Consider the following 13,925-nt stretch of genomic DNA (forward strand, 5'->3'; position numbering starts at 1 on the left):
CAATGGTAGAAAAGTTGTTATTCAATGAGTTCGTTATGCTAAATCTATGTATATACATAGTTACAGGGGATCTACCATGAAATGTTTTCTGAAATGACGGAGCCAAACGAAACGTAAATTTGTAGTTAAAATTACATAATACCTACCGTTTAAAAATATTAAAAATTTATTCCTTTAGACGTATGTGTTAAACTCCATTTAGTGAGCCGATTTCAGTATGAACGAAAACATGAAATTGAGTTCGAAAATTTGGAATTTCCTTTCATAGTAGATCATGGTGTACTCATGACAAAGAACAAAATCTCAAGCACGTGGCAGCTAATTGTGATCTGTTTCAATATAACTTAAGGAAAAGGTAGCTAAGATTTGTTGAAATTATTACAGAAACACTCTCTAAAATTAATTACATATAAATGGAAAGATTCTTTCAATTATTCCTTTTTTTTTATTTTTAAAACAGATTAATAGACAAAAGAAAAATATTACCTACATAATTTAATAACCAATATGAAATTTATTTCTTATATTAAATATAGCTGGCATTTTATATAATCAGAAAATATTCAAATGTGCTCGCTATATCTACGTAAGTACCCATAGATCTATTGAACTATATAAATGGTCTCTGTGAATATTAATAATCCCGCCTGCGCTAGCGAAGTAGCAGTAAGTGATTATTGGTGAGAATGAAAGCAGACCAGTAGGTACGACGTGGTTCGTGATGAATTCATTAATTAACTACGACGTTTTCCAGGGGAAACCGGGCATAGGTCGATCTGCCAGGGTGTGTGATTGCTAGCAATCGATCCCTAGCCCTCATTATTAATACGAATCTTGCGAGAAATGAACAGCTTCCCTCTTGTTGCAACTCGAGCCTCACACCAGAGGATAAAGCATACTCTGTCATAGCGGAACTGCCTATGCCCACATTTTTCATAGAGCGAACGTGTTCAACCAGCCAGGACTCGTAATAATACAAAAATGATATTGTATATTTTGTTATTCTGTATATTATGGAATAATAACACCATAAAAATATCATCACATAAAACTATAAAATGAACTAGTTTATAGTGTCTTTCTGTTATCTGTAATTCAAACATAACTAACATTTCTCGAACGATTCGGTATTAATAAAAAATTGGTATTACTTAGCATGATTGCTTTCTGATCTTTAAAAAGGTTACTTACATATTTTTACATAACTTTTCTACAACGAATAGCGCCATTTGCAATCAAGTGATAAAAGCAACCTAATTCAAATTAGTAAAATTAGTTTCTAAATCGCTTTGCATAGGCGACGTTAATATTTGTTCGAGAATCCATTTTTAATAATACAAGTCAAAAATGGAACAATATTTATTATTAATCGTGCAATATTTTACTATCGTAAACTGTATTTCTATATATCTATGGGTACATAAGTAATATACGAGGTACCATTAGGCAAATATCTTGTAAAATGATACCTTTGTATCTATGTCGAAGTACGATTATCAAAAGGTGATAATATTTAAGTGAAGTGTAATGTAAAATTTTTATTTAAGAACTACTGTACTTCTAGCTAGGTTTACATAGATACCTAATTGTCACAGACTTTTTTTTATTATTATAAATTTATTATATTGTAAATAGAACAAAGTTTGCTCGTTTTAGTGTAATGCGAAAGTGATGTTTAAACTATTTCTCGTCAAATAAACGATTTTCGCGATCGTTTACGATGTTTTATTGTTAATACTTTATATTTATATATACTTAAATTTATTTTTTACCCTATCCTACATAGTTTGTATATTTGTAATAAAAGATTTTTTTAATTGATAATAATGGAATGGTAACCCCGTTTGCGCTAACGGTATACGCTGGCGAGGCACCAGTGAGTGATGATAGGTGAGAATGAAAAGGCAAGTCGATTAGCCCATCGTAATAAATACACTTGAATGGAACACGATGGTTTCCAGAGGGTCCACGTGTAGATCAACCTGATCCTAGTAGTAGACCTTAGACCTGACTAATTGCTAGCAATATACCCTATATTGCTAGCAATTAATCTTGTAATCCACGTTCTCGTAAATAAATAATAAAAAATAATCCACGTTTCTAAAAAAATCTTTCACGACCCCCCTTCTGAACTGAAAGATTTTGAAGCAATATGAAACAAGCAAATCATCATCTTCCTACCCTTATCCCAATCATTTGCGGTCAGCGTAATATGATTTTAGCCATATTACAAAAAGATTTGGTTTTTAGTTTTACGACCGGCCACCTGCCTGACGTCAACCCTCTTTGGGAATATCTTACCTTATTTTATCTATATAATAAATGAACCTGTACTTATACCTTTTTTAGGATAAACGCAAGTCACACGGCTGTGTGAGTCACACGGGTGTCTGAGTGAACACGGCTTACACGTCGCCCTCCCCTTTTAAATGAGTAGATTTATTAAAACTCCTTTCGAATTTCGACAGACTAGTATTTTGATATAGACTATTTTATAGACACATCCCATATGCGAGATGCTTATTAGGTAGTAATTATTACCAGGAATTAACGACAAATTCCCGGAGAGATTGTGTGAAGATGGATCATATTGTTTCACCTAACCTAAAAAATTAAGTTAACAATGAATCAATGGTAAATAAAAAATTATCGTTTATAACAAAAAAAAAAATAGGAGATTCAAGTACTAAGAAAATGGGGGGAAAGGGATTGTTAGTAATGGGGGTCAAATAGACCCATTACTAGCAATATACCCTATCAGGTCGACCTCCACGTGGTTCCCCATACCATTATCATCCATTAAAAAAAGACTAAGAAAATAATAAAATACCCATAAATTATAAATAAAATTAAACAGCGCCATCTCTAATATCTCATTGTTATTACAAAGCTTATGCTAAAAAGGTGTTGCTGTTTTGATACAATAGTTAACAGTTTTGCTGCAAGAGAGCGTAAATTTGACATTAGAGAATACTTTTTTTAATTATGGTTCCATTGAGGTTTCGATGATTTTGCCATTTTCAAGGTTAGAAGAGACTCTGCAATTTAATAAAGACTATTTATAAGAATGCTTCGACACCATGTTAATTAATCCCAGATCTAATCATCTGCTGTCTATCAATCAAATAATTGTCATAATCAATTGACATTTGTCATTGTCAAAATTGTCATTTAAGTTCTTAGGTTGTTTATTTTCACAGAGTACATTTATTTACTTCTCCAATCCAATTTTCGAATTTTAGTGATATATCCTTTTTTTATTAGGTTCATTTTAACATTTACGTTTGTGTTATAAAAGTTGTCATTAAACATAGTAGTGTAATAGATTATTTGCTAAAATATTGCTCGACTTTAGTATTACAACTAAATGATTGTTGATTGTAATATTATAACCTATAAGGTATGCAATTAAAACAAATACAGGCATAAAGTACACAGTGAATAAAATCAAGTGTATCTCAAAAGTATTATTATCCTGTATTAACATTAAATTTCTTTAAAAATTTCAGAGAAATGGCAGAATTAAACGTAGACGAAACCATAACAAAATACGAGAGCTTCATTAACGATGTTCTAAAAGAAGACTTGCGACAATTGCACCAGCGACTGCAGGGTGTTAACGCAGAGATATCTGATTTAATACAACAGAAGCACACATTAAAAGTTATCACTAACAAGCAAACACACCCACATGGGTTTAAAACACAAGTAAATATAGGTTGCAATTTTTTCATGGAAGCCGAAGTACCTGATACATCCACTTTACTCATGAATATTGGTCTGAATCACTATTTAGAGTTAAGTATAGAAGAAGCAAATAAGTATTTAGATGTAAGAATAAAAGCTTATGAGAAGAAAGCAGAAGAATTGCAACAGAAAGCTGCTGAGACTAAGGCACATATAAAGATGATGTTATTCGGTATTGGAGAGTTACAAAACAGTGCTTCAGGGAAAAAAAGTTGATAATTTAATAAAATTATATTGTCAAAATTTGTTTAAAAAGTTACAATTTGTTTATTGTTATATTATTATAATCAATTACAATCATACTTAATGAAAACATAAACAAGTTTTGTTGAAATTATCACAGAAATATTCACATAATGAAATTAGTTTGCTAATAATTGCTTGATAATTGGATTATTTAATAAATTAAATTTTTATTTGTATAACTATTGGATATCAGCAGATGGTCTTTTTGTCAAGTTAATTATTAATTTGTTTACATTTTGATCGAGTTCTATCGTAACAGACTATAGTAAAGCAAATTGGCTGCTTGAAGGTCAGTGGCTACTATGACCTATTAATATTGTAATATCTGAGCCATCACCGTCACATTGCCTTTAGACTTTAATATTTTGGGTAACAATTTCATTGCCATATCTCATTACATTTCATGTAATTTACTATTTATTGTGTTGTGATAGAATTTCTTATCGTCGTATCAACTTGATGATTATTATTGAACATAGGCCTCCTCCATAAGGGATGGTTTTGCCAGTAGTTGCTACAATTAAAGAGCAGATTGGCAACTGAAGTTAGGCTTTGCAGATGTTTTAAGAGGACTGAAGGAATTTCTTATACTGATAATATTACTATTACAAATTTTTTTTATTATAAAAGCATTGAAACCAAATATAAGTGTATGTATTGATATCTGTATAAAAACACTTGTACTCTTCTAATTTCATTGTTTTAAGGCTTACAATAAAATTGCAGGATTATTTATGCTACAATGTGTTCTTTTTTTTTAATAAAAAAATGTTTATTACCAAAAAGGAACATTAGAAACAGAACAGAACTATTATAGTGCTTATATGGATATACTGATGGTAATGTTTACTTTCATAATGTAACTGCATCATGAAAAATCTGCATTACTATCAGCCCCCAAACTAAGTTAGACTTGTAACTTAAGAGCCAATGAAATAGGGATCGAATCAAATTTACATTAACTACCACATCAAATGCACATAACTTTATATTTTCTTATAATCATTTGTAACACAACTGTTTTTATGTATAATATCAATATGAATTTAAAATTTTACCAAGTGCCAACAGATATTAATTTATTTATAGCACAAATATATAATATTTAAAAAATCTGTCTTTAAATTTGAACACAGTATATAAGTATTCTGCTTGACAACACAATTTATTATAAGCAGGGGGTTAAAAATCCCAGTGTACGCAAATTATAAACGAATTAACATTGTATAACCAGCCAATGTAAATGTACTAATTCATTAATATTGTTTCCTAAGTACAAGAGGTCTATTAAACTAGATGGGTTATGCAAATCAAATCCTATTATGATTAAATAAAAAGAATCTATTTGTATATTGCATTTAAATATTTATGCATGTGTATTTTTTCTAAACCTATTAATTGATTAAGGCATTTATATATAAAAATACTTAGGAATAAAAAATTTGCTGAAATTGCAAATTAAAATCTACAATCTGACTAAAAAAATATCCAGTGAAGATTTTAGTGAGATATTAATAAATAAATGTTATTTTTAAATATCTATTACAATATGTTTTTTATTTAAGAAAATCCTAAATCGAAAGGTTTATAAACAACAGTGAGATACGTAGTACTTAAGGGCTGAAATTTCTGGCGTTAAATAAAATTTGATATACAGATAGGCCATGCTCTACATTAACATTTGGGGTTAAATTTTTATCCTAATTTACGCGGAAAATACCTCGGTACATAGCTAGTAATATTTAATTACTGATCATAGAATTTATTGAAAAAGAAGTTCCGTGCATACAAGAAATATTTGTTACGGTATTATAAAAGAATCCTCATAATAGGTGACCAAGGGGGGGGGGGGGGGAGGGAATGTTAGTGATGGAGACTGAGAATCCCATTGCTAGCAATATACCCAACCAGGTCGACCTCCTCGCGGTTGACCCTGGAAACTATCATGATTAACTCCTGATGAATTCATCATGATGGGCTAACAAACCCAGGTGACCAAGGTAAAAACGTACCGTGCCATGCAAAAAAAAGCCGTAATAAAAAAAACAGTTAAATTGTTAATAACTTTTTAAGTCAGTTAAAAAATAGGTTCATTAAGAACTCCACCCTCCCGAGTACATCACCTAGCACTTCAGCAATGTAACTCGTTAAGTGACTATCGAAAACTCAATTAGGTCTGAAGATTCGCAATCAGTTCCAATCTTGCTGCAGTAAACTGTTTGATTAGGGTTGATTTAAATAATCGCTAGTCTCAAGATCTAGGGGCTTGTTAATGACTCAATTGGTGGAAAAACTTGAATTATATTAGCATAATCATATTGGTGACTGAGTTAGATGTTTGGTTTTGTCTTGAAAGGCGATAAATTATGGTTTTGTTTAATGGGTGAAAACTAAACGGTGAACCCACTTGTGTTATCGTTGTATACTGGCGATGTACCAGTGAAGGATGATAGGTGAGGATGGAAGAAGGTCGATTGGCCCATTGTGATGAGTTTGACAATAATCAAGCACGTGATTTGCAAGGGAAACCACGTAGAAATCGACCTGATAGGGTATATTGCTAGGCTATGGGACTTTTAAACAGTTTAGTTTTAAAATGGAATAGTAACCCCGTAGTAGTAAGTAGGTGAGGATGAAGCAAGTCAATTGTCTTATCGTGATGAATTCATCAAAAATTAACCACAATGGTTTCCAGGGATGAACCGCGTGGAGATAGATCTGTTTTTTGTTTAATAAGTGTGAATAGAATGGTAACCCTGTCTGCGTTATCGGTATACGATGGTGGGTCACTAGTGAGAGATAATAGGTGGGTTTTATTGCTAGTAAGGGACCTGTTATATCTCATTACTAATAATCCCCTTCCCCTTCGATTTTGATGTTGCTAATAGTTGATATCTACCTAGGTGAGTATTTAGATGAAAATGGAATAGTAACTCCGCTTGCGTTGCTAGTTTATGTCGATGGAATGGGGTGAAACATGAAGAAATGATAGGTGTGGAACTGCGGTTAACGTTAGGTTAGCTGCCCTTGGTAAAAGATATGACTATCAATGCTAAATCCTATCAATATAACAATTAGAATATTTTTTATTCAAGTACACATAGTTCATCAGAATTCCTAAGAGCACTGGTCTGGCATTGAAGATACGAGTTCAAACTCCTTTTGCAATAAATTTTTAATCACACGATAATATCATTGTCAAATAATAAATAATCGTATATTAATAATAGGTTACTACCTATTACTATACCTACTTATACCGTTAGCGTAGGCGCGGTTAGTATTCCATTATCATCCATTAAAAAAAAACTACTATAGTTCTACTGTTAGTTTCTTATTTATAACACAAAGCGAACCGCTCATGATCATCCGCAACACTAGAGGAATTGCAGGTGTGCCACTAGCCTTAAAAAAAGGAATGTACTCTTCTTGAAGGTTGCGATGTTAATTCGGTTCGGAAATACTGCTGCTGAAAATTGATTCCAAAGAGTAGTTGTGGGTGGAAGAAAGTACCTACGAAAATTGCACAATGGAGGACCGTCACTCATCCAGATGGTTGGGATGGAACTTTAATTTGTGGCGGGTTGTGCGGTGGTGGAAATCAACAGCCAATCAATTCCTCAGAGCACTCCTCATGATTAATTCCGTAAAAAATGCACAAAGATGCAATATGTCTATGCAGTTTCAGTGGGTCGAGTCGGAAGTAATTGATTTTGATTAATCGATTAATACAAATCCTACCTAGAATTTTGCTTAAGCTTAAGTCATACATGCTGATGGAGATATTAGTTGAAATAAAAATAATTTATTAAAAGTTATTTTATTTAGGTCTAAAATATTACAGTATTCTTCGTGACACCCCATCTGCTTAATTTATCAAACAAAATTATTCACAAAAAGAGCTTCTTTAAGTAACAACTGGTAATTTCATAGAATACGTATAGATGGCGCTGATTACTATTTTGTAATACTGCCGTCTGCAATAAATCACATTACAGTATGCGTACATAGATGTCGCTGATAAAAATGCATGGTTTCTACAACACGATATTAAAGTTTTTTCAGTTTTCATGACCTCGGCGCTGTGGTATAGCCCTAGTTATCGCTTCTCGGCCTTTTGGCTAAGATCAAAGTGTAGTATCTGTTCTTATCAGCTTAATATCTGATACGTCCCTCACTGAGGGACCAGTATATTAAACTGATTTTTGTAAACCGACGGGATGTTCGGGGCTCGCTCCACTCCCGTCACGGGTCGGCCCGGCATTGCAGTGTCGCCGGGATTGGCCCACATAATTCACAAAAAACTTCATCATTCTCTTCCGGTAACTACTGCTTACCCAACAGTTTCTTATTCTAGTATTTCTTGCAGTTTTCTATGCATCAACTATAATAAAGTACCCTATGGTGCATTTTCATCATTAACATATTACGCGTGATTGTGTAACAAACATTTTTACAAATTTTGTTTTTAGTCATAAAAGTTTAAACAATGATCAATCATCACCCATTTCATACAAGTCTGTAACGTCAGAATAACATTCTCGCAAAAATCTTGAAGTGTTTATAATATAATATATCGCCGTGTGGTCCAGCCATAGAATGGGTCACGCCTTTTCTTTCCCGTGGGTGTCGTTAGAGGCGAATAAGGGAAGTAAATGGTCGAAGAATGGGTAGCAGCACTCCCTCTTAAAACATCACCAAAGCTTAACTGCGGTTGCTAACCCGCTTGCCAAGCATGACAACTACTGGCAAATCCTCCCAATAGGGGGAAGTCTATGTTCGGCAGCGGACAGCTAATTTCTGATATAATGATGATAATCACTTGCTTATAGTCATTTGTAGGTATTAAGTAATCTACAATTTTATTTTAGCCAAAATGGCTAAGGTCTTTCGGGTAGTACAATGTAAATATTTACTAGGGGTATAGGGCTCGACTTCCACGTGGTGTTCTCTGGAAACCATCTTGGTCAATTTCTGATGAATTCGTCATGATACGACAAAGAACCTCACTTTATCCTTGTCTATCATCACTTACTGGTCTCTTACCAGCGTAAACCAATAACGCAGATTGGGGTAACTTTTTTAATGTCATACTATTTGGGGAGAAAGGATTATTGGTAATAGGGATTAGTAACCCTATTTCTAGCAATATACTCTGTCAGGTCGACCTCCTCGCGGTTTCCCCCGGAAACCATTGTGATTGATTTGTTTTTGACTTCGTCACGATGGACCAACGGACCTGCTATCATTTTCATTTATCATCCCTCACCGGTGCCCCGCCAGTGTATACTGATAGCGCAGGTGAGGTTACCATTTCATTATCGTCCATTAAAAAAATCATACTATTAAGAAATAGAATGGGTCAAATAGGTCTAGTAAAATAAAAGGCATTATTCAAATAAAAGCTTAGCTTTATTACTCGTTATATTCACGAAGAAACATCCCTCACTGGTAGATATCAACAAGTCCTCATGCTGACACTGCTGTTAGAGATACAACTTATGTTTCACCGTACTCAATTGTATAATTTTGATAATTTTGATCAACAAATTTAGAACCGCCAATATTATACCAATAGATACACGAACGTAGTTTGCAACGAACAATCAGTCTCGCGACTGTAGATTTAATTTAGATACATTTTTTTTCCATTCCACAATCAATTAAATTATTCACCTTTATGTCTAATACACCAAACAGTGGTTAGATCCTAAAACATTCACGGACAAAGACACACGCTCGTAAATTATAAGCATTATGACAATGTGATATTATATTAATGTATAAGTATTGTTGTATTATTAAGAATCGTAATAATTAATGCGTAGTTAGGTTAGGTTGTCGTGACATTAGGTATGATTTGTCCGAGGCCCACAGATTACAATAGTGACCCGCTAGCAGCCATTCTAAGACAAATACCGAGGAATCGTTTACATTTTTTTTTCACTTTTCACCTTAAAATTGCTTTTAAATTTATCTTTTTTACATCCAGAACCATATAAACATCTTTGAGTTATTTATATATTTTTTTTATCTATATAAACGGCCGGCCGCTCCGCCGCCCCGTTGCCGAGTCGGTCAACTTTTTATTTACAAATGGTTAATGCTCCTAAACGTTTAATATCCGACGCTATTCTTAAAATTAAATACAAAAAACGCATGACATTCTAAATTTATCTAATGTCCCATTTTGTCATTGCTATAATTTACGAAATTTTGATCTTTACACCAACTTTAGAAATATTCAATACAAAAATACTCTTTTTGAATAAAATTTTATACACGACTCGTTATATCGTCGGCCCGGGGCGAGGCGACGGGGCGGCCGCCTCGAAAGAAAAGCTTTGAGCCTCGTAACCTTAACATCATGAAATTTGTACTAAATATATCGAAACGAGCGGACGCGGAACCATTATCACTTAGCCGAAATGCGAGGATACCGAAACGATGCCTAAATACTAGTCAAATTTCAATTTAATGGCCCGCGATTCTGTGTCCACCTCGCGTGTTGCCAACTGCCACAGTGGTACAGACGGCGCGGCGCGTGGACACAAGACCTTGAGTCAACTTAAAATAATTTCGTTTTACAAATTTTGTAACTAATTTTATCACGAGGTATCCGCATCAGCTCGCCGCAGTTTACAAATATATTAAAACGAATCGGCGCCACAAACGTGGACTGCAGTTCATTAAAAAACTGAATTTAACATACATAATATATACTTAATTGTACACGTAATAATACGAAATGAACGTATCGCTGTTACGAATGAAGACCACAAGGATATTGAAAATAACAATAGGTTACTTTCGGGATAATAGAAAATTATGAACATATTAGACCTAGCTGGTCTTATAAATTGATTTGTTTGTAATTTGTTCGTACAATCAAAAAATTGTGTAATCGAGCCTATCTTACTTAATTTATTATGATAAGCGTCGGCAGTATTTGTTATAAGACATTCTAATAGTATATCCGTGCTCAGTTTTGTCATTTTTAACCAGATACAAACGAATGATACTTATCATAACTACCTAATTTCATCAGAATTTCTCTTATTGAAAATTTTCACGTATAGAAAAGTTGATACAGCTATTTGGTACACCTAAATGTTTTCTAACTCTCAAAAATGAATCGCTACATACAATAGAGTCTATTACAATTTCGAAAATTTAGGAACCATAATACCCAAACGTGAAACCGAATACATTCTACATTATATTGTTTTTATTTATAATTAATTTTGGAAATAAATAAATATTTATTTCATTTTACATTGATAGATCGAAACATTTCATAGACGGACTCGAAATTACTAAAAATGTAAAGTAAAAACATTAGATACAATTTATGAAACATAAATAAACTATATCATCTAGATACAAAATTTTCATAAACGATAAGAACCGATGTCGCCAAAAGGACAAATTTAATAGATCTACATACATAATAATACAATACATACAAACATGAGTTTTAAAGTCAACACCGAACTTTGTACTTTTTCTGTGGGATAGCCCCCATGATCACTGCGGACTAAATATTTCGATGTTTCAAACTCGAGTCTTTACATTAATATAGAAAAATTGTCAACCCATAACTTACAAATAATCCGTACACCCAATAATTTAAACATGGTTTGATCACATATCCATTGTGGTCTCATAGCGGCTGTAACACAGTGCATCACTGAAGTATAAAATCCGGATCAATATGTAATAGAGAATTGAATTAAAATTAATCAATCAATATTATCCTCAAGATTTTCTTGCCCAAAATTATATCCTAAAACATTAACGGCTCCAAGTATCTGCAAATTACGGCATGTCGGTTATATACTGTTGGTGGAAAATCAATACTTTTCTATTGTAATATGTGTTGTGTAGCCTGCATTAACTTCTATTAGATACGAAGAAATCTATGGAGAGATCGGAATAACGGATATTACTTACTATACAAGGAATTAAGTACAAGATAAATACCAGTTTAGAGCTAAAAAGTTACTAGCTAAATTATTTTCCTCAACAATTCCTCTACCCGATTTGTACCTATAGTAGCCTTAATATTCTCTATATTTGAAATCAAACAGACTCGCTTAAAAGTAATCAATTCCATCCTTCAATTCAAATTACTCCTGGAAAATAGATATGCCGAGTTAGTAAATAATCTGTTCTTTATCTTTCCTCCCCTTAGCTCTAAAATGGGATATCTAATGGTACGATTGAAACAAACAACATGTAACAAAACACAATGGTAACGTAACACGGAACGATGCTCTATCTCGAATAAGCCCTGCGGCGACTGCGTACATGCTTACTAACCGACGCGAATCGTGGAAAATTAACCCGGGCTATTATCACTGTGAATGTTTGGCTGGTATTGGGTATAAGTCATTACCACGCGACCGAAATACATCTGTTCCGATCGGCTAGTAGTGACTAGGAGAAAATTTCGAACTGAAAACCATGGTCCTAAAGAGGGGGAAGCTGCGTGTATTCATTTTAAGTGTCTATGTCTTGAAAAGTTCCGTATCTCTCACCTAACCTGAACGCAATTCTAAGCACACCAGTCGACGCCTGGTCCATCCTAAACTGAGGTACCCTTATATTATCGTAATAGATCAAATGGTTACAAATGAAACGATAACAATCGTGTAATATCAAATGAAAAATGCTTACACTTGCTTAGCTAGGGCCGGCCGTCTTACTAGCGCAGGTTACGGTACTGTAAACTCAAGATGGCATAACATTTGTACAATTCCGCAAATCAATTCGCAATTTTCCATTGTTTTCTATTGAGCCTTACGTAAATACCATTAGCGCTAAGATAGTTTACGGATTATCATCTTTTCTGTATTAAAACTATTGTATTATGTACATTTGTATTGATATATGACATACAATATGACATCTCTGTACAACTATCTATTTTATTAGTTTAGATCTATTTGAGAAGCGAAATAATATATTTCTGTGTCCTGATGAACTGAGGATGTGAACTGAAAGTGTGACCGCGTAGCTAGATGGACGGCCGGCAACTACATGTTATAACAAATACATCGAGATATGCGGCTCTGTTGAAGCTTGCCACCTGATGAGTTAGTTCTTCAGTTTGTACTACTCTAATGTTTCTGACCTCATCTAGGTATTATTACATTCACCGATCATTAGACAACAAGCTTCGAGAAATCCGCGCTACATATATCTACGAATCAAACTAATTATTCTTCTATAGTATAGTAGTAAGTATGTATACTGACTGTTCGATACGGCGAACTTATAATGCGTGTGCGAGGCGAGCTGTGGAATGCGAGCGGTCCGCGGCGACTTCGACTGGGCAGTAGGTTCTATTGAGGGCCCTTTGTTATAATTTCATATTAACTTTTCTCGTAAAAAATCAACATTTCTTTGAAGGCACTTCTGATCGGACGAGGTGGCCCAGTGCAATTTTATGGATATATGACTTTGCCAAATGGTGTTGCAATATTTTCGTTTGTGGTGGGTTTGGGAGTATTTCTGTCTATGGAGATTTGTTGCCTTCAACTATTGTGTTTATTTGGTATGTGCTCGTGTCTGTGTAATTGAGAGCCGCCGCGGAACGTTCGCGTGCGGAGCAGGCATGTCACCACTGAGCTACTTTGAAAAAATATAGATTTTTTTTTATAGGTATGTCGTGAACAATAAATTGTCGAGAAAAAATAGAAATGTAGTGAACTGTAATATTAGATATATGGAAAAAGGAAAATTAATTGAACATAAAAAGTAATTTGTGAAGTTAATTAAGTTGGGAGTGACTTGACGCTCCGCACATTAAGATGTTATTAGCATAGCGTTATGCGCCCACGCATAATTTTGGAAAATAGTATTTTTATCTAACAAATAAACTTAACCCTATGTCCGGAGCGAAGTTATATCGCAAATATCCCGGACTA

At 33.7% G+C, this 13,925-nt stretch overlaps 1 protein-coding gene and 1 non-coding gene across 2 annotated transcripts; both read left to right on the plus strand.

Moving 5' to 3' along the window:
- The first annotated feature begins 3,183 nt into the window (after nt 1-3,183).
- Nucleotides 3,184-4,605, plus strand: LOC113519662 (protein UXT). The gene is made up of 2 exons (XM_052900673.1): nt 3,184-3,400; nt 3,510-4,605. Exon 2 carries the CDS (start codon nt 3,514-3,516, stop codon nt 3,961-3,963), a length of 450 nt encoding a protein of 149 aa, XP_052756633.1. The 5' UTR covers nt 3,184-3,400; nt 3,510-3,513; the 3' UTR covers nt 3,964-4,605.
- A 3,489-nt stretch (nt 4,606-8,094) lies between these two features.
- On the plus strand, nt 8,095-8,287 carry LOC128202010 (U2 spliceosomal RNA). Its single transcript, XR_008253557.1, has one exon. It is a non-coding gene; the product is annotated as a U2 spliceosomal RNA (small nuclear RNA).
- Nucleotides 8,288-13,925: the final 5,638 nt, after the last annotated feature.

The sequence above is a fragment of the Galleria mellonella genome, unplaced genomic scaffold (genome assembly GCF_026898425.1).
Source record: "Galleria mellonella isolate WM207_F2 unplaced genomic scaffold, CSIRO_AGI_GalMel_v1 utg65, whole genome shotgun sequence".
NCBI classification, from domain to species: Eukaryota; Metazoa; Arthropoda; class Insecta; order Lepidoptera; family Pyralidae; genus Galleria; species Galleria mellonella.